Below are 20747 nucleotides of genomic sequence, written 5' to 3'. Positions count from 1 at the left end.
ATTTTAGTTAAACCAACGCCATGATATCCATCACCTCAAAGAACGCCACACTTCAAAAAGCATGTGAATCCCTAATTTGCAACCTGATTCTCGTATAAGACGTTACGTTATGAACCAGCCAATCAGTGCTGATCCTTGTGCTCTGAAATCCCGTCATTTGATTCCATTCCTCATCGCCCTAGTGCTGGCCACGTTCTTCCCGGTCCAAAGGACCTCTAACGGGTTCCTAAGTGGGTTCATCCTGCTTGTCGATATCATCAAGTATATAATCATTCATACCAGAAGATCCCTGAAATGTGCTTCCGCTTCGCCCTCCGTCTCGTACATCATCTTCGTAACTCTTCAGTGAGCCTCCTGAAGCCTTCCGGGAATGTTGGCTTCTGGAATAATAGGGCTCAGGAAATGTTGGGGAAGGGGTAAATTGAACGCCGATCTTTTGCGAAATGGAGTCATACTCTGACTCCATTCCAGATGTATCAGGGGGTATAACGTCATCAGGAAACCCTACGTTGTTGGCGGTAGTGGGAGATCGTATTGATGGTATTGATTTGCTGGATTTGCAGCTTCCTGTCACGGAGTATGCTTTTGCCGTACGAGGCTTTTCCGTTATCATAGGCTTGTAAGTTGAGGGATCACTTATATATCGATTCCCGTCAGAAAGGGCCACTGAATTTATGGATAACGGCATTCGCCGGCGGGAGAAACGAGAGCGCGACATGGTGCCAAAAGCTTTGGGAATATATCGTGAAATTAATGGTCGTAGCGCTGGGGCAGAAGCACATATAATGCCGAGATCAATTTCAACGATGCTCATAATCCACAACGGATAGGCATCAAACTGCTCATCGTAACTTTCTCCCATCGCGGTAACAATATAACCGGTCTTTACACAGCTAGCCGCGACGACTATAGCTCCTACACAAAATATTGCAATCACGGCCAGCCGTTGGCTTATAGGGAGTTGAAGCTGCCAGCCGATCGGTATTGGGACTAGCATTGTGAGAAAATCAAGGACCGCATTCAAGATGGAGGCCGCAAACGTGACGGTAAACCGGTCGGTGCAGTGGTAGTTATACGCTGGTCTATAGAGAGGGGGTGTAAAATCCCAAGCAGCACCTATTGGCCTAGGGTCGTCAATACGAATAATTCCATAGCATGTCGAATAAGAAACAATCAAGGTGCCATACTTGCACAAAAACGGCACGCCAAACGCGTATGCCAAAGCTGTAATAACTGACAATATTTCCATGATAAGGATGACCCATTTATAACTCTTGTAGGAATGTGGCGAAAGGAGTCTCCTATAGAAAGCAAGCAAGGACAACTTTGTAGTGGATGTAGCAAGGGCGAATAAAACATAGCAAGCCGTAGCTAGCTGCATGCCCGGTTTGAATTTATCGACTTCAAGGTCCCAAATATGTCGGTCCCAACCATAGCTGATATTTGCGGTCAGAACACATCCAGCAAGCCCGGTACTAGGAATCTATTCTGTGTCAACTCCCTCCAATTAGATAATGTTTCGGGGTTATGTTTTATGCTTACCATTGTTAGAAGAATCCAAACATCATCGACCCCCAAGCTAAATTTATCCTCGTTCTTGTATACCATCGCAGGATTACCATTATGGTGCCAATTATATGAAAAAGTAGAACGGTAAGAATCAACCCTGGGCCACGCGGTTCAGGGTTTTCGTAATTTGGAGCCGGCCATGTTGCCCTGACTTCGGGGGGAACATAATACATGATAGGCAATAGGCCGGAGGCCTGAGAAATTCGCAATAGGAACCTTTAAATGTACTCATTAACAACCAATTCGATCAAGAAGTCTGATCAATATCATTGAAGCACCGTATCCCATCCTGACCGGCCTTATGCTATATTCAAGACAATTGCATAGTCCACTAGATTGAAGAAGAGACGGTCTCATGTTCGAAAGCGAGGGTCGAAGGGAACCCCGATGTTTAAGACACCTTTCATTGCACACTGAGAACCTCGAAATCCGCTCCCGGGCCCCATCCACGAAAGTCGATCCTCGGGGCGATGCATTGCACCAACCCCGCATTTGTTTTCCGCGTGGAGAACGCTATCGATTGAACAAAAACCTGGAATCTTTTTAAGAAGACTTTGTAGGCGGATATCTAGATTTTAGTTCTAGGGGCGGCGAACTAGCTGGACGAGCCGTGATTGGACAAATATCGTCCGTCCCGCATCCCTCAAATCGCCGTTGTGCAAAAAGAAAAAAGGGCTTGCGACTAGCTATATCAGGATATAGCTTCACCGGTTTGAAGCACATGAGGACAAGGGCGTTGATGAGTGCGAAGTGTGCAATGCATCAGCTTCTTGGGTGGTCAATGATATGCACGGATTCTCGGGAGAATACGAGAAAAACCTTGACTTTTTAAGTGCGAGAATAAACGTGGAGGCTTTCAGAGGCCAAGCAAAGAATGAGAGAAAAGGCCCCATTGTGCCAAAGGCGACAGCGCCAGAAAATTGCACCTGTTTCTCATCGCTGTGCTTTTAAATCTGCGGCTCCTGTATTGGAATAACCGACCGCTACTCGTGGAGGGAATTTGAGGCGTCCCTTTTGGCTGGAATAGTATTTTGGCCATCTTGCGCCCCGTAGGAGGAACGCTTGTTCCACAGAAAGTAATCCTCCCGAAGCTCTCCAGATTAGCCGTATCCACACAGGAAATTCTCCGCCTTATTGTTAGAACAAATGAAATTATTCAAGCCACCCGCTGGGCCCCGTTCACCAGGCTCACTGCGCTCAAAACCCAACAAGCAGAGAATATGAGTGATCAGTATTTCATTTTCGAGCAGTTCATCCTTCCTTACAATGGGATATCTAAAACAAAATGGATCCTGTCTCACAAGTCACAACCAGAAAGCAAATATATATATCCCACAAAGAACAGAAGGGTCCAAAGAGACCCCGTGTCCGAATATAAAAAATTTATCATCACAAGAAGATCCAAAATAGTTAAATAGTACGGCAAAGTATATTACATATAAGGAATAGAAAGAAAAGTTGAAATAAAGAAAGAGAAAAATTGAGGTCTGACGTATATAAACAGAAAGCTCATATCACAATTAGGTTACCAATTGGTACGCCCTGCGACCTAATCTCATATCGCCTTCGAAGGCCCACGCCCACGGCATGCTTAAAGTAGTTATATGTCTTATCGCCGCCGGCAACAAGAATCACACTTAGCGGATTCGGGCGGGGAATTCCGCCAGCCACAGTTTGTACTTCGTCGAGCAAAGGACGGATAAGATAAGGCTCCTCTGTATCCACGACGGAGTTCGTGGGGGTATCAGGATCCGTACCGGAGCTGGAAGTAGACGAAGAAGACGGCGGGCGATCGCCCGGTTGAGGGTACGAAACAATGATCACAAGCTTGAGGGAATCACTCGTGGGGCGGAAGGAAGGTATATTCTTGATTTTGGCGGAAAAGCTGCATCCGCCGCGTTTTATGACGATTATATGGTGTGTTCTGGGTACGACGGCGGGGAGTCGATGGTCGCAGAGCTCATCTGCGACGTATATGGTGGACCATGGAAGGCGGTTAACCAGCTTTTTGCCTTTGTTGGATTTCGATACGGTTGATGGGGAGAGCAGCGCCTCTTCAACATCAGGTAGTAATGTTGAACCCTTGCCGGTGGAAGTAGTTGCGGGAATTGTAATGCGGATGGTGGGTTTCCGAGACGAAAACGAGCTCAGCGTTGAGTCAGAGTCATCTCGGAGAAGGGAAGTGACTTGATTAAAGAAGGATGCGAAGGCTAGTTTCATATTTGACGCGTCAAAAGTTGATGCGTCGAAGGACGCGTGAAAGTCATCAAGTTCACCTATTATTGTTTCACTATTTGTAGCGGCTGTCAGTGTTGACAACACGTTTTCATTAGGTGCAACTTCGGATCTGAGATCCAAGACAACGTCCAACAGCGTCGAATCCTGCACCCTTGTGAAGTTTGGATCTTCGGAGTTCAAAGCATCCGTTACTTCCTTCGAGATATAAACCTTTTCATCCTTTCCGAGTGGAAAGTTATTAATAATTTGGACGCGATAGCCTTCGGTGCTTGCTGACGACCCGTCCGTAAATAACGGAACATCCTGGATCATACCCAGGCGAAGGCCGCCAATGGACTTCACGAGAACTCCGTCTTGCACTCGCTCCAAGGATCCAGGGCTAAAGATCGTGTTAGCAAATGGTGGGAACGTAAGGTCAAGGGTTGGTCTGACAGCCATTGGTGCACTTGTCGCTTCGGGTGGAATAACCTCCAGTGGCAGTGTCCATGGGAAGTATGTGTAGTTTGATGGCGAAATTAGGTCGGACATCGAGATTCTTGGATGATCGATGGCATATTCGACGATGGGTGAGTCAACCTCCGGCCGAGCCGGCATCAGGTGCAATCTTGCGAGGCTCGCTGCATGGAAAATATCAGGCCGCCCAGCAATCGAAGAGCAGCCCAAGGGTAAAAGTGGAGCTGGCACTGCACATGTTGCTCCAGAGTCACGTTGCGTGTCAACATTTTGTGGGCTTGCTAGTTTTATCTTCTTCTTGGTAGGTTTCACCGGCGATTTCGGGATGATAAGGGGATGACCTTCAGTGCTGAAGACGAACGGAGCATCAAGGTCGTTAAGGGGGTGCGAAGGATTAAAAAGTAGAAACAGATACTTTGCAGTTTCCCCAAGAAAGAAGCTTTCCATCCTGTCGCTTAACTGCCCGTCTCGAACATCCTGAAGACCAGCCCAGCCACACCTGGTCCAGCATCTGCGTTTGATATCCCGCAGTGCCATCTCCCCAACATGGAGATACCACGGATCTTTGGTCGCCCTATACAAGTAATACGTAGACTCGATAAATTCGGGGCGACCACCCCACCATCCAAGGCCGTTTTCAATGTTCCCTGTAGCAACATTCCACCGTTCCGGGAAAGCAGAAAATCGAGTCCAAACCGCAGCGTGTAGTAAATGAGCTTCGATAGCTCCATCCACATCTCCAGACAAAGTTAGAAGGCCCGGGAAATAGGCGCTTAAACTATCTATCCAAAATGCGCGTGTAGCTCCGGTGATGATGTCGCCTTGGACATAATGAGGGTGTTGGTAGCCGGAGCCGCGATATAGATGGTGTTTTATGGATGCTCGAGATTCCTCCCAGGCATTAAGGAATGCATCTGGCGAATGCTCCTCTTCGCTAAGAGGGGCGTAAAAGTCATCAAATTTATGAAACGGGCTAGACAGGTTAAATTGCGGGCGATCACCCTCAGATAATAAGATATGAGATTTCAATGCATATTCGAAAAAACTGTCAATTCCAGCACCGATCTATGTAAATTACCAGGTTAGTTGACATCTCACACGAGATAAAATGCGAAAGAATCCTTACTCACACCTGTATAGGAGTTCACCCACTTCCCAGACTCAGCATCGATACCAGCTCCAATCAGGCCGATATCACTTCGACGAGACCAAACAGCCCAAAATGCCCTCTTGGCAAATTCTTCAAAACGCCCGTCACCAGTAAGTCTACTAAGAACCGTAAATTCCAGAACCAAACTCCCAGCGCCCGCGCTGCACGTTTCTGTAACCTCCGGTTTTTGAGTAGTCTTCCCCTGTTGTTTGCCTTGATCATTACTGATACGAGCCGCCGTTTCTGGTGCAGCAGCCGCATTGAACGGGGAATTGGTGTAAAATGGAACGCCACGCCGTAAATTAACACGAGGATATGGAAGGCCAGTTGGAGTGTAGAAAGCGGGTAGGATCCTGGTACCAAGATCCATCGCGAGACGAAGAAGTTGTCCGTTGTACACGAATCCATTTTCCCATCGAATCCCAGGGTTGCCCTTGGTATGTCCGCTTTTATCCCATAATTTCGCAAAGGAGGCTTCGTCTTCCGGGGGCTCATATCCGCGGATAGGTAATTCGCCTACTGCGAAAAGGTGCGCGCTGAGGAGGCCCCCTATTTGTTGGATACGATCAACGGTTAGATTTGGTCATGAATTGGTATGTCCGCTAAAAGGGAGTCACATTCTCCTCACCTAATCCTCTAATCACTGTTTCAAACACTTGGACCTTGCTATCGGAGTCGAATCCTTTCCCTCTCGATCCTGTGCCAGCCGGTCCATCTGACCCGTCGCCATAAAGCTCGACCAAATCCCGCACTCCGTCCTGAAAATATCCCCACGCCTTGCGCGGGCTTTCCAAATCTGAATTCGAACCAGACGACAAAGGCGGGGAGGAGGAGAGAATCGCTAAGGTAGACAAACTATCGACGAGTGTTAGGGAGTAATTCCCCAGGACATCGTTAAGATCTACGTGGGCGGGGTTTTCGCGATCGCGCGTTAACGGGCGACAAGAGACGGGGCGCAATTCGTCCTCAGGAAATGCATGTTCCATGTAATTTTCAAAACCGTGGTAGAACATGTGCTCTGTTTCCTCTCTATTAAAAAGGGATAGAAGTAAGCCGGAAGTAAAATTAGCTCTCTGTTCCTAGATAAACTATTTCTCCGGGGCGACCCCCACCAAAGTAACTCCTGAGCTTCCATCCTCATAGGAATAGCCAGAAATACAAAAGCTAACAATTCACATACCTCAACTCCCTAATTTGCCTCCCACTCATGGCCCTAACTGGAGGAATCCATAAGGAGAGAGCCGCAACAATGACGAGCGCCCAAACGGGCACCGTCCATGCCGCACCGCCTGGAAAGCCAGACATCTGGAAATAGCAACGCCGGCATCTCGAGAGCATCCCCGACGATTAGACGAAAAGCGACCGGGAGGTTTGGGATATCATCGAGAGTTTCCCGCCCCGTCAGTGTGGCTCTTCGAAATGACTGCGTGAAGAAATGTAAAAAATGTTTCTGTTCACTTTTCCGCTATAGATCAAGCTCCGCCCGCCGCGTGAGGGCTCGAGGACGCGAATATGTTGGTATGTTCCCAGAGATAAAAAATTAAGAAAAGAAAAGATACTGCCCCAGATTCCGTCCCATACTGGTTTGACACGGGTATAAGCCAAAGGGTTCGATGTTTTGAATTGGGAATAGTAATGTCGCCGACAGAACGAACACATTTCATCAGTCGCGGAGCATATTATGTCAGCCTCCGCATCCCGTGCCAAGCCCCCGTGTATATGTTTCTATATTTACACTGAAATATGTACTTCCCTCTTTTTATTCTCACATATCCATATATATAGTCTATTTAACTTTATTTTTATTTTCTCAGGGGTACTTAGTGTGGTGCGGAATAGCGGCAGATCAAAGAACCATGCGAATATACAAAAGTCAAGCCTAAATACAAGTATTTGTATAAGAACAAAAAAAAATTTAAAAAAATAATAGATAAGAATTCAGGAACAAGACACCTTTTAAAAACGCCTAGCAAGCTAGCAATCAAACCTAAGTGGAAAGAATCTCTCTATATATTAAAGAAAAACCAACTTTTCCGTGCAAAAAATGCTGTAATGTGACCTCACATGATATCACATGCACCTCATCAAATTTATGGTTGAGATTAACAGCTGGCTCTGCAGCCTGTACAACTCTGATAGATAATCTTCATTCTTTTCTTTACAGGTGTTCTCTACTGTATTTACATTCTTTATACTCTTATCTACATTCATTACAACCTGTGTACTACATTCATTATCATTAATATACTCTTTCATGTGCCACTGCTTAACATGTGAGAATTCTCATTCTCTCAGCATGTTTGAATATTCTCAATTCAATGCATTATTTCATACATGCTCTATATGCTGTCAAGCTCAGTGTCATGCACATCAGACACATTCAGTTCAAATCTCCTATCTGTCATTGAGAGATATAGCTACTTCTATGCTCAACTCACAGTAAGTTAAGCTATCACACTGTGATATATGCTGTGAAGACTGTTCATCTTATCTGTTTCACACTGTCAATCACATGTTCAAGAACTGCAACAACTGTCAGACTCTCAATCATGAACATGCTCACAATGTCAAACACTGTCATCTGACAGCTGCTGCAGCAGTTCATACAGGTCATATATATGTGAATTCATCAGAGTGACTGTCTCTTAATGTTCTCAACAATTAAATCAGCTCAACTATCTCTGAATCAGCTGTTAATTCTTCAATCACTTACAGCTGCTGATTCATTCTCTGTGACTTTCAGTTCTATATCTGTTATCATCAATCACTTGATTTTGACTGAATAAATGTCTGCTGCTCTGTCTGCAGAGCTAAGCATTGAATTGATAAACATGTACATGAGTTATCAAAGACTCTATCAGTGTTTTTCACATGCTGTGTAAGAGATGCTGTAAGACTGTTATCTATTAAAGAACTCTCACAAGAGCTATATAAGCTGTTTAATGATAATACAGCTGACATGAAGCATTTTTATAAGTATATTCAGAACTATAACTCTGCTCTGACATTTACATCTATTAAGTATAAGCAGGATTCATATCTGAGTCATCTGACTACTAGTGACTCAGTGTTATTTCAAATACAGAGAAAACTCTATCATCTGTAAGAGTTATTAGAGTCTGAGTCAGGTGAGAATATCTGTTTTATATAAATATAAATTCATAATTCACAGTTTGATATGAGTATTTTAAACAGTGCAGACTCTGTTATATATTCTAGTGTATTTAATTATATTTATATTACATTGCTTACTGTTTATTCATTTACTTTTTCATATTCTTCTATTATATTATTATAACTGCTAATGTTCTCAAGATTAATTCTTTTATTCAGCTTTATCAGTCTATATAAGAGATACTACAGAACAGCTCTGTTATATATATTGATTTAAACCCTGTTCTACAGCTGAAGACAGATAATAATCACTGCTGTGAGAATCTATCTACTGTCTCTGAGATTGCAGTTGTTATACAGAACACTTCTGACAGCATCTGTCACTCTCATGTCATTCTTCTGATACTATGACAGCCTGGTGCTGACTTGAGTCTCACATATATTAATTCTTGCAGTCTGTTATATTTTTCACTACATTATATTCTACTTTTTTCTTTTGAAGATCATGACTGATATATTAATATGAATATGCATGTGAATCTCTCATCTGTCTATAACAGCTCTGATAATGATGTTGATAATACTGTTGAGAATAAAGATGAGTGTGACAGCTGTAGTCTGACTCTGTGTATATAATATGTATATAATCTTTTTCAATGAGATAATGTTGATACTTCTTTTTTTCAGACTAGATATCTATTTCAACAATATTTAGTTGATGTCTATATGAATGTTAATGAACAGCAGCTGAACTGAGTCTGTACTTATTAACTGAAAATCTGTGCAGATCAATATAGTGATCTATATAATATTATACAGATAGATGATACAGATCATGAGCAGCTTGACTATTATATAATATTATCTGCTTCTTATATAGACAGTGAATGTTTTATGTATAAACTGTTTCAGAATTCTATGACAATTGTCTTCAATTACAGACATTCAATTCTTTTCATTATATTCACAGCTAATTCTGAGTGAGAGAAGATTATCTGTGAGTTGCTCTCTGACTAGACTGCAGTGAACTGCTCAGATTTGATTGTATATATTTTTACAATGAAGATTTTTCATTTTCTTGATATTCTTAAATCTGAGCAGCTGTTCAGACTGATGTTAATCAGAGTATAAACAATTGAATATCAAAAACATGAACTGTCTTATATGTATCTATTAATCTGACTAGAGAACTCTGAGTAGTTTTTACAGTCTAATACAATTGATGATATTATATCTGCAGAGCTGTCAAGCTCTGCTGAGAATATAGATGAATTGAGTGAATTGATCTGTAAATTCATAATTCATGATTTATGTAATGCTGATGAGATGAGTCTCTGCTATAAGAATGACAGATGTACAAAACATTTTCTCAAAGCTTTTCAGAGTGCTACAGCTGTTGAAGAGAATGACTATTCTCTGTACAGATAGAAGCATGATTCATCTATCTTCTTTAAATATACTGTTAATAACAGTGAGATTGTAATTGATAATCAATAAGTTATTTCATACAATCTCTATCTCATCTGCACATATAAAGTATATATAAATGTAGAGGTCTGTGCCTCTGTTGAAGTTATTAAATACATTAATAAATACATCTACAAGGGCTCAGACTGCACTGTTCTCTATATCATTGACTTCAATGATGAGATTGATATTCAACTGCACAGATATTATATCAGCTCAACTGAGACTGTATGATATATATTCACATTCTGTATGCATCAGAAGTTTTCATCTGTTGAGATATTATCTATTCATTTATCAGACTGTCAGATGATTTACTTCTCTGAATCTGAATATGAAGATCATGAATGTATTACTGAATATTTGATAAATAATATATCTAAGTTTATAACATTCTTTATCTATAATAATTCATATTCAGATGTTCAGTATCTCTATCAAGAATTTCTCTGTCATTTTATTTGAAACAAATATAACCAGAGGTGAAAGAGCTGTGTGAAGAGAAGATCAGTTGACTGTCTATCTCATCTCAGTTCATATAATGATGAGATATTCTTTTTACAGCTGCTTCTTATTAATATACATGATTCACTGAGCTTTGAGACTCTGTGAATGATGAATAATGTTTGTCACTCTATATTTCATACAGTATATCAGGCACTTGATCTTCTGTATAATAATAATGAGTGAATTATTACATTTGAATCTGCTGTTATATTTACAACTGCTTACTACATGCAGTCAGTATTCATCACTGTATTAATTTATGAAAATGTTGCAGATTCATCTGCTCTCTGAGCATGTTTCTGTCATGCTCTCTATGATAATCTTCTACATTGACTGTACTAGATGAATTCAGACTGTATTATCAATGCTTCTGCAGAAGATTCATATTATAACTATAGTCTATTTCTTATTTAGCAGCTTCTGCATGAGTTTGATAAGATTCTTACAGACTTTGACCTGTCTGCATGCAGCCCTGTATGAAATAATCTTATTAAAAACTGGCTACTTTTTGAGAAGCAGAACTATAATCTTATAGAGGAAATCATCACTGCAGATGCTCTGCAGATGCAGTTGAATGATAATCAATATCATGCATATGATTCAATTCTGACTGTAATAGAATTACAGTCATCTCACTATTTTTTACAAGATTCTGATAACACTGATAAAACATTTCTTTACAGAGCTCTCTATAGCTGTCTACATGCAGATGAAAAAACAGTTCTTTGTATAACTTTCTCTGACATTGCAGCTGTTCTTTTATCACATGACAGAACTGCTCACTCATGTTTTATCATCTCAATTGAATTGAATGCAGATTCTGTGTCAAAGATAATCATTCACAGTGAACTGAGCTGTCTGCTGCAGGCTGTAAACTTGATTATTTGAGATAAGACTCTTATACAGCACTGCTATTGTATGAAGATTGTTAACTGTTTTCTTCAAGATTTACATTTATCAGATGAGCTTTTTGATGATATATCTGTTATATTTAATAGTGATTTTACACAGACTCTGTCTATTATACTGTATAACAGCTGTGCTGCAGTTGTTGCAGCTTGTCTGCAGCATTCATATATATAGCAGCAGTTAACTGTACTGCACTTGAGAAGGAATATAAGACTGACTGCAGATGATGATAATATGATGTTTATGAATTAACTTGATTAAATGTTATATAATCTGAACTGTATTGATTATGTTAATCTTTCATTCTATATTCATCAGACTGCTGACATTAGTATACTGTATAAGAGAGTGTTTTCTACAGCTGAACTTAGAACTGCAGTAGTCTGCTCTAATTACTTTGAAAGTCATATCATTCTCACTGTATTAAATCAGAATGCATTTCACATTAATGAATGAATTATAACAGTTATATCAGATGATATTCATACATTTTATACTGCAGACATGACTTATATAGATAATCTGACTCTAAGCTGTGAGAAGTTCTTCTATGAATATCTGACTGTCATTAACTGTTCAGTTCTGTCACTGTCTATATTAAGATTGAAAGTGAGTACTTCTGTTATACTTCTGTGTAATCTCTGACTGTTCAAAAAGCTCTGCAATGACACAAGAATGATTATTCAGCAGATAACAATCTATTTACTTAAGATGAAGATTATATCTGATATATATAAGAGTTCAGTTCATATACTGTCACAGATTGATCTACAAGCTCAATCTGTTAAAATTTTATTTAGTATGACTTACTGTCAGTTTCCAGTCTGTTCATGCTTTGCAATGATAATTAACAAGTTTCAGAGACAGTCTCTTTCTACAGTTGATATTAATCTCAGAAATCTCATATTCTTATATAATCAGCTATATATTACACTCTCTTAAACTACAGATATCAATCAGTTGACTGTCTTACTAGATGAGAATGATGAGAGATATACATTAAATGAGATATATCTGAAGATTCTATAGTTTCTTAACTAATTCTTCTACTACTGCTGTTTTTTCTTCATTGTCTATATAATATTATTATCAGATATTAAAATAGAGGTTTTTGAACATGTAAAAAACTGTCATTTCAATTTAATACTAACTATTAAAGAAAAGAAAAAAGTAATAATGTTTCATCAGACTCATTCTCATATCTTACACAGCTTATACAGCCTGCTTATATTATTCTCTATTTTTTGAATTTTTTAATCAGAACTGTAATATCTGTAAAGATACTCTATTGACTGAGCTGAGTTATCTACAATAGACTCACAGTCTCATTCTGCTCTCTATACAAATGTTTTATCTCTTTCTTCATCTTACAGAGCTGATGCATCTTCACTCACAGCTATAACAACTTTAACTTTGTAATCTCACTGTTACTCACTTTATTATTCTTCTCTTCATTCTTCAGAGTTATAAATATCATCTGTTTCTTTTTAACTGAACTGAACAGTCAAGCTATCTGACTCAGCTTCATACTGACAGTCTGTTTCTTTCTCTTTCTCTTCTTCTTCTTATTCTTCTCTATATTAACAGAGATGAAGAACTGCTGATTCTCTGTTATTTCTATATCAGTATATACATTTTATATATACATTTTACTAATGAATTTACATACTATAGAGATAATTCATTACTTATCAGATTACAAGCTGCAGCATTTACTCAGTAAATTATAGTGATAATTTATACAGACTCTCTTCAACATATCAGAGATTATAATATACTTAATAAATAGATTATAATTCTTCTCACATGAGCTGCATGATGAAGTGACTTTGATATCACAGCTGTGAATAAGTGCTGATTCTACATTTGTTATTCTTTTTAACTGAGGCTTGAATTTCTTCTCACACAGCACTATATCTCTCTTAAGCTTCATCTCACACAGCTGTATAATAATCTCACTGTCTTTCTTGACTATTTATTCTATCAGCAGCTGTAGTCTATGTTCAGGTGTTCATGTGTTGATGAGCTGCTGATGTGACTGCTGAGAAATAGATGTAGATGAATTGATGAGCTGCTGAGTCTTTAGAGCTCTCTGAGCTTACTGAGCTTACTCTGCACTATTATTAGCTGTAATTTCATAATTTCTGAGCTATTTCTCTTTCAGTTCTCTACTTATATTCAGCCATTTTGACTGCTTCAATTGTATTCCAGATGATTTGATGATTAATTGAAGTAAATTGTGACATGTTTCAATTGCTGGCTATATATATTATAGTTCTAAGATCTTTATATGAGCTGTCTGACATTTAATTACATCTCACTTGAAGCTTCTACATTAACTCTACAACACTGCTACAGTGTTATTCATCTTTTTTCTATGTAGTTGTTCTCTATTAACAGTTGTGGATTACATGGAATTCATCTATACAAGTCACATGCAGCTGTTCATATTCATGGATATCTCATTATGTTCAACCTGAGGGATTAAACGGCACGTTTTTCAAGCTGAATAAGCGAGCGCAAGCGAGCGATTGAGGCTTGTGAGAAATGGAAAATATATCAACAAATTTCCTTTTTACCCCACTAGGGATAAAATAAATCAATACAATCTTTACTGCTTCTGTCCCAATCGCTCTGCAGGATGAACGTCTGATTCGTCAGGAGCGCGCAGGCGCGACTGTGGCTGTATGTCAACGACGTAATGAACGCCATCGTCCGAAATATAGCTCGGGGGCCGATGGGGTCCGTTATTGAGACCCTCGCTTTCAGTGTTTCCTGGTTGCGGACCGGTTGGCTCACGTCGCCGCCAGTGGACGAGGTTCGGGTTTATTCTCTACATTAGATTTGGTTCATTAGTCAAAACATGTTCACAAGTCCGATATGGAATCCAATCAACGAACGAAACAGTCGTATATACGTGATATACAGTACTTACCACACTATTCCTCCAGAGGCCATAAGCCGGGGGTGGTGGAGGCAGACCACTCAAGTTGCCGTTGCGGCCGATGTGGTTGTCCGCATCCACTTCCGCCACGATCTCCTCATCTCGAGCTAGAATTACAGGTATTGGCTGATCGGGCTGGACGTATTCACGTGTGCTGACTGCTTTTGGTGCAGCGGAAGGAGGATGTGCCGGGGGTGACCGCCATGCCAGCATGAAGAAGCGGATAAAGGAGTGGCAGAAATATATCACGAGAATTATGAGAGCTAGTATGAACACAATGTGGAATTCGCGCTTGTCGATGGTATTAGAGAGGGATAATGCAAGATCTAGTAACCGTAAGTATACTTATCTAGGGGAAGACTGTGAATTTGGATATTTGTTTGATAAAAAGGTATATATCGCGTTTCTGCGAGTCCACATATAAAAACAGAACCGAAAGGACTCACATATTACGAAAATGATCATCAGAAGAAATCCAGCCAAGGCGCAATCAACACCCTTCTTCCTCGCTTCCTTGGATCTCATCCTAGGTCCGCCGCAGAAGCGTTCCCGTTTTGACTCATCGGCATGTTTTCGTCTGCCTGTGCTCCAGAATTGGCCAGTGTAACTCCTGCGCTGGTCTGTAACCGGCTGCGATGTGAGGAATTCTCACGTCCTTGAACTTGAACGTGCGGTCCCGATAGCCCAGCTTCAGCTAATTCAATGCTTGAAGGACCAACCGGCGGGGGTCTCCTATATCTAGCTGCGTAATCACTCTGCAATGGTCGAAGACGTTCGGTCCTTTCACCAGAGAACATACAGAGTCCTATCTGTGGTGCTCGTATCTTAGAAGAAGAAGTAGATCTCGTATTTGGAGCACCGATGCATGACGTCCTGCCGAAGAAGGACCCAGCTTGATTACGGAAGAAGCCATTGATCTGCCGCGCCGTTCCTGGGGATTCCTCTTCTCTTGACAACGAAGTCGAACGTTCCATAGTAATTCTCCTGGGTTCTTCACGCTTAGAATCACAAATGCATCAAATATTTATTCCCTTTTTGCTCGAAAAAGGATGAGGGACAGAGCTGGCAAAGAAGAGTATATCTGGCCGGAGAACCCCAGATTAGAGACTGTATCTCTCTTCCCCACAACGGCGATTTACTTCGTCGCACAGGCTCGTTCCTCGCGGCTTCTTCCCCCGTCCTGATGGCCAGGTCTTCAAATAGCCGAATGGTAAACAAAACAAAACTCGCGATCCATGCGCTGCCAGGGGGTCCTTCTTCTTACTATTAAATTGTGAAGATTGGTGGCACAGCGCTGAGATTCAGGAATAAGATGGAAGCAAAAAACAAGTGGCAGCTAACAGTCAGTCCAGCAAGAAATATTACTATGACAGACAGATCAAGCCGAAGAACGTGTCAGTCTATCAAAACATTGTGGACGATAATTGGAGATTCCTGGTGAAACCCAACCGGGAAAGTAGCGTAGCCCCGTATTCAAACTCCTGTACGATGTATTAAATAAAGGCAGGGCCAGGCCACCGTGCCGAGCAGAGATCAGAACAATGGTTGTTGACTGTATGTCAACAAAAGCCGCAGGGTGAAAGAAAATATTTGGTTGTACCAAAGAGCAAACCAGCTTGCAAAGTATTCAGAGCAATTAAAAATTAAAGACGAATAATAATAAAAATAAAAAACACCCAGCTCCGCGAATGTAATCGGAAGGATTATGAGGGGGAAAGAAGAAAAGCAGGACACGATTTGTCGCAGGTTTTGCTGTCCTCACACGCGACGGAGAGTGTGAATGGTAGTTCAAAGGAAGAACGGAAAGAAAAAAAAAAAAAAAGAAAGAAAGAAAAAAAGTAAAAATCAAAGGTCACCCCTCGTCGGCCTCGATCGATCTTCAGGATAGCGGACCTCCTGAGCCAGAACGGGATGGGATACAGCGAACCTATAGGAGATTTGGGCGAAAAGGGGGGACGCGAGACATCAAACTCTAGCGCAACATTCCGCTGATCATGCAGAGAAGGATATCTGCATCATCATCCATGGATGTATTGACATGTAACCTTCCTGCCAAGAGAAGGAAGGCTGTCAACTTGGTTGGCGAGCTGGCCCAGCTGCCAGAAGTCACGGCCAGGCAAAGGACCGCAGGAGATCGTTCTGGTCGTTCTGGTCGTAGTAGGGAAAGAGTCCGAATAGGCGAGAAGACCCGGTTGCCAACTCGCCGTGGGCCATGGCATGGGTGAACCTGGGGAACGGCGGTAGATCAGGCGGTCGGGGGTGTCTTTGGTGTGTTTCGACAACTCCGAGACGACACTAAGTTGTTGGCCAGCCGCCCCTCGGCGTGCTTCATCATGGTTTCAGTGGTTTCACCCACAGCCAACCAGCTAGCTGCGGGCAAGAGGAGGTTCGAGCATAGAAGCCGTGTCTAGGAAAAAGGAGGACGATAAGAAGCAAAGAAAGAGTAAAAGAAAACAAAATGTTTGAAAGGAAGAGACGGGTACGTACATTACAAGAGTCGCAACAGAGAGAGGAAGAGCCTATATAATTTGTATCGCTGATTACCAATGCCCAAAATTGTATACACAGAATTTACAAATATGTAGCTAAGCCCCCCAACAAATCTCCTCCTAATTCTAGCGAAACAATGAACCTTTTAGAGCCCGAAATAATGCGTCTAGGAGCGTTTGAACATGACATTGCTAAGCTGCCTTGTCACACAATTCCTTTTTTTTTCTCTTTTTTTCTCTTTTTTTCTCTTTTTTGCTGTCATACTGATAGACAAAATAACAGTATCTCCGCTTTAATTGCGCATTTGCCAGTTGTAGCATACGGATTGGATGATGCATGATATTCCGCTGAGATGAGGTATTCTTGAATATGCATAATTAGTTACCAGCAAACAAGCAAATACAAAGTCATCTGCCTCCAATACCCCTTCACGCATTCCAACCAACCTCTTATAACCATCATCATGATATCTCCATGGCAGTGCAAGCAGTCACTAGCGTGCTGGTGGAGTGTTGTTATGTCCCATATGACGCAGCATCCAATCGATAGTTACACTATCATTTTGACAATGGAACAAATTCTGAGACAGTTGATTCAGAGGACCCCATGGGATAAGCTGTTCACTCACAGACAGGTGAATGTGACATTCAAAAAATTGAAAGTTGCACCCATGAATAAGCATTACTCAGCACCTGCTAAATTCAGTATTGACTTGTTCAAGAACATTCTCAAGCTGCTTCAATACAGCTGTGACAGAGTCAGTATCTCTTTTGGCTTCAGCTACTGTGTGATTAATGATATCACAGTCACTGAGGAACTGTTGTTGAAACTGAAGAATGATAAAAATCTGTAATATTCCTCTGCTGATTTTGCTCTGAGACAACTGTAAAATCATTTATTTCTGAAAAATAATAGTTGAGAATGCCTGACATTATCATCTTAATTGAATCTTCATACAATGCTGTCTTCTCAGTGAATCACACAAGTTCATCAAGGATAGACAGAGAGAGATAATTTGTCATGATCATTTTGAGAAAATGAGAATTGTTGTTGAGTGAAAGAGAGCTCTCTTAGTAGTTAGTGATAAAAGAAAGATAGAATTGAAAGACAAAGAAGACACAAAAGTGATTGCTGAAAAAGAGCAAAGTTGAAGTCTAAGAAACTAGAAATCTGAGTATCAAGTGCATTGTTTCTGTATCTATAGAAGCTCATCTCTGGCAAGAAATGAGCACCCTTTTATATCCATGCTGTGACAATGTTGGCGGTGAGGATGAGAGGTGAAAGAGCTTAGAGTAAGGGAGAAATTGGCGCCCTCAACATTCATTGAATAGTAAAATTCATGGAGACTCCCTAAAGAAAGCGAACTTCAATTAGCCGCCCCCGGGATACACTCAAGGTTGACTAGTTAGTAGTCCTCAATCCGGAGAAGAATATAACTGGTCACCCCATTCATATCATTTGAAAGATTGGGAAGAGTTGGGAAGAGTTGAGGGTGTTAAAGCTAAGGGGCCACGCAGTTCCAGGACGCGCCGAACACTGAATATCCAGGTTCCCATCTTCCAATCAAGGGATCGATGGATAAGACATTGCGGGAAATCCCCAGTTTCATACAACCATTAAGAGGCAATTTCTCGAGTGATACACTCCAAAGGACAGAAATGAGGCCGGGATTTAAGCAGGCCCTCATCCTGCAAGGAAGAGATTACAGCTAACGCGCAAGCTTTCTATGCACAATGTCTTGAGCCATCGACCAGTTTCCAGAGTTGGGAACTGATAAAGCCAGGTGGACACTCTCTCTGCTGATGTAGTTGTGAAATGAGAGACTGAATTTGATTGCAGATGTGCTCTGCAAATCTTGCATCATTCTGTGAAGAGACTAAAGAACCAGAGCTTGATTCAATCATACAGACAGTCATTGTTGTCAAACTTCTGTGTGAAAGTAATTTGAAGAAGCAAGCTCATATTATCTTTTTTCTGTACAGTCCGCCTGCACGTGATCTGATATGTAATATAACGTAGCTAGCTCCTCCCACACGAATACAAGAGATTTAGCCATCCTACAATAACTTCCCACTACAGTTTTGTCTTGTTGTGTCTAGCACCTGACTTTACTGCCCAAGATTTTGCAATAGTTGTGATTAATCACAGAATCTCGGCAGTCCATGCACACCAAGCTCAAGGTTGTGATCCAGGAATCACAGGAGTGCTCTAACATGCTTCTAGTGTGGTTGCTGTTGTGCTCTTCACCTAGGCTATTGCAGTACATGTGGGATGGTGGCTGCAACAGCAAAGCCCAATGACCTGGAGTATGCAAACCAGGCCAGACTGCGTCGGGGCGCCGGGAAACTTGCGTCAATCACCTGGGAGTGCCAGTTCGATATACAAACCCAGCTTGAGTCCGTGATATCCTCATGCAAAGGGATCACAGCAGATTAACAACGATAGTGTAACTATTTGTACAGGCCCTGGACAACTGCCGTCCAACATTTGTTGAAATGAGGATGGCATACCCGCCCCCATTCGAGGCGCACAGAGGGTGACTGCCCGAGAGCTATAAGCCACATCACATCGCTCCGCGATGGATCATGTCAAAATGGACCAAATTGGCACCTTTCCACTCTAGAATGAAGGATATTAAAGCTAAAGGCTCGAGCACAAATTTCTCCAGAGCTAATATGATGTTCTTCGCTTTCATGGTCTGGTGAAGGTACAGTTTAGTACACAAACAGTTGCTTCATCCACGGCAGCAAGCAAAGTGATTCTGGTTTGAGAGGTAATGGTCTTCTAGAATGTGCTTCTCATCGTGTGCCTAGCGCTTTTCAGATATGGACCGGCAATTACGGAAGAGAGCAAGTACCCAAGTGATGCGAGAAAATACAAAACCCAACAAAAGAACCGACAGATCTCAGGATCGAGATGATGACCAAACCACAGCTTGCGTTCTATTGAACGAAATGCGGGCTGAAAGGCAAAAAAGAAGGATGGGTTTCAAAAAAAGTTCGCCAACGTCAGAGACTCTACTGCTATGTATGTAAGGAGGATGTTAGCGGCGGGGAGAAATGCCAACAATATGAACATGCATGCATGTGGATTGTGTCTACTCTGTAGAGTGCTTACACGAAAGGAGACTGCATAGGGAAAGATCTGTTGACCCATCACAGGAACCGAACCAAGTGAATAAGCATCATGATGCTGAGACAAACCTCAACCAAACAAGCACAGTCCCAGCGATCCGTCTTAGCCAAGCTATTGACATTGACTCAAAAACAGAATCTGCACTCTATATGTTGCCGTTCGAGTTACTGAAGAAAGAAACTGGATAGAAAGGCAACAAAACCGGGAGACCTGGGCTAATCGAACCGTCAAGTGGTGCTGCTACTGCGAGGAACTAGCTCGGTGGTCAATGGATGCATATGTGGGCATGAGTAATCGCAATATCCTTCTATTACTACAACAGGCGAACCCGTGGGGGAGATTCGAGATTTTTTTAGATGGGAGTGCAATTGCACTAGGCGCGGAGCCGAAAATCAGTTCATTACGGAGTAAGGGGGCTCTCGGATCAAAAAATTTTCCGACCGTCTAGATTTTGACCGTACCAGCTTTCAAGCCAGTTACAACATTTCAAGATGCAGTATGTACACTATATATAATGCTATAGGTTTAGCCCGCTGCCTGCTGTTCATCCGCCGACAGCACACAGCTAATTATGGCTACACACCCTTTGTCCGAGAGCCGCTGGGAGGGAGGAAGATAGCTTCACTCTTTACTAGATAATCAAGGGCTATCTATATATTGGAAGGGCAATGTGCTCGAGAAAGAGAGGAGATGCAATCAAGCCCTGAGTTTGACACGTAGGAATCAGAAAAGTCGACCTCGCTAAGCCATCCGACCTCGTTATGTAAGTAG

General features: G+C 41.6%; 3 protein-coding genes across 3 annotated transcripts; all 3 read right to left on the bottom strand.

Moving 5' to 3' along the window:
* Positions 1 to 226: 226 nt before the first annotated feature.
* Positions 227 to 1545, bottom strand: BDCG_01906 (uncharacterized protein; the record flags this gene model as incomplete). The annotated part of the gene is made up of 2 exons (XM_045417451.1): positions 227 to 1483; positions 1543 to 1545. The coding sequence occupies 2 exons, from the start codon at positions 1543 to 1545 to the stop codon at positions 227 to 229; spliced, it is 1260 nt and encodes a 419-aa protein (XP_045274256.1).
* A 1533-nt stretch (positions 1546 to 3078) lies between these two features.
* BDCG_01905 (mannosyl-oligosaccharide alpha-1,2-mannosidase) lies at positions 3079 to 6715 on the bottom strand (the record flags this gene model as incomplete). Its single annotated transcript, XM_045417450.1, has 4 exons — positions 3079 to 5325; positions 5391 to 5959; positions 6039 to 6439; positions 6591 to 6715. 4 exons carry the CDS (start codon positions 6713 to 6715, stop codon positions 3079 to 3081), a joined length of 3342 nt encoding a protein of 1113 aa, XP_045274255.1.
* Positions 6716 to 14018: 7303 nt separating this feature from the next.
* Positions 14019 to 15325, bottom strand: BDCG_01904 (uncharacterized protein; the record flags this gene model as incomplete). Its single annotated transcript, XM_045417449.1, has 4 exons — positions 14019 to 14240; positions 14343 to 14677; positions 14798 to 14932; positions 15004 to 15325. 4 exons carry the CDS (start codon positions 15323 to 15325, stop codon positions 14019 to 14021), a joined length of 1014 nt encoding a protein of 337 aa, XP_045274254.1.
* Between the last annotated feature and the right edge of the window lie 5422 nt (positions 15326 to 20747).

This window comes from Blastomyces dermatitidis (genome assembly GCF_000003525.1).
Source record: "Blastomyces dermatitidis ER-3 genomic scaffold supercont1.2, whole genome shotgun sequence".
NCBI lineage: Eukaryota > Fungi > Ascomycota > Eurotiomycetes > Onygenales > Ajellomycetaceae > Blastomyces > Blastomyces dermatitidis.
This window is presented reverse-complemented; position numbering and strand designations above follow the sequence as displayed.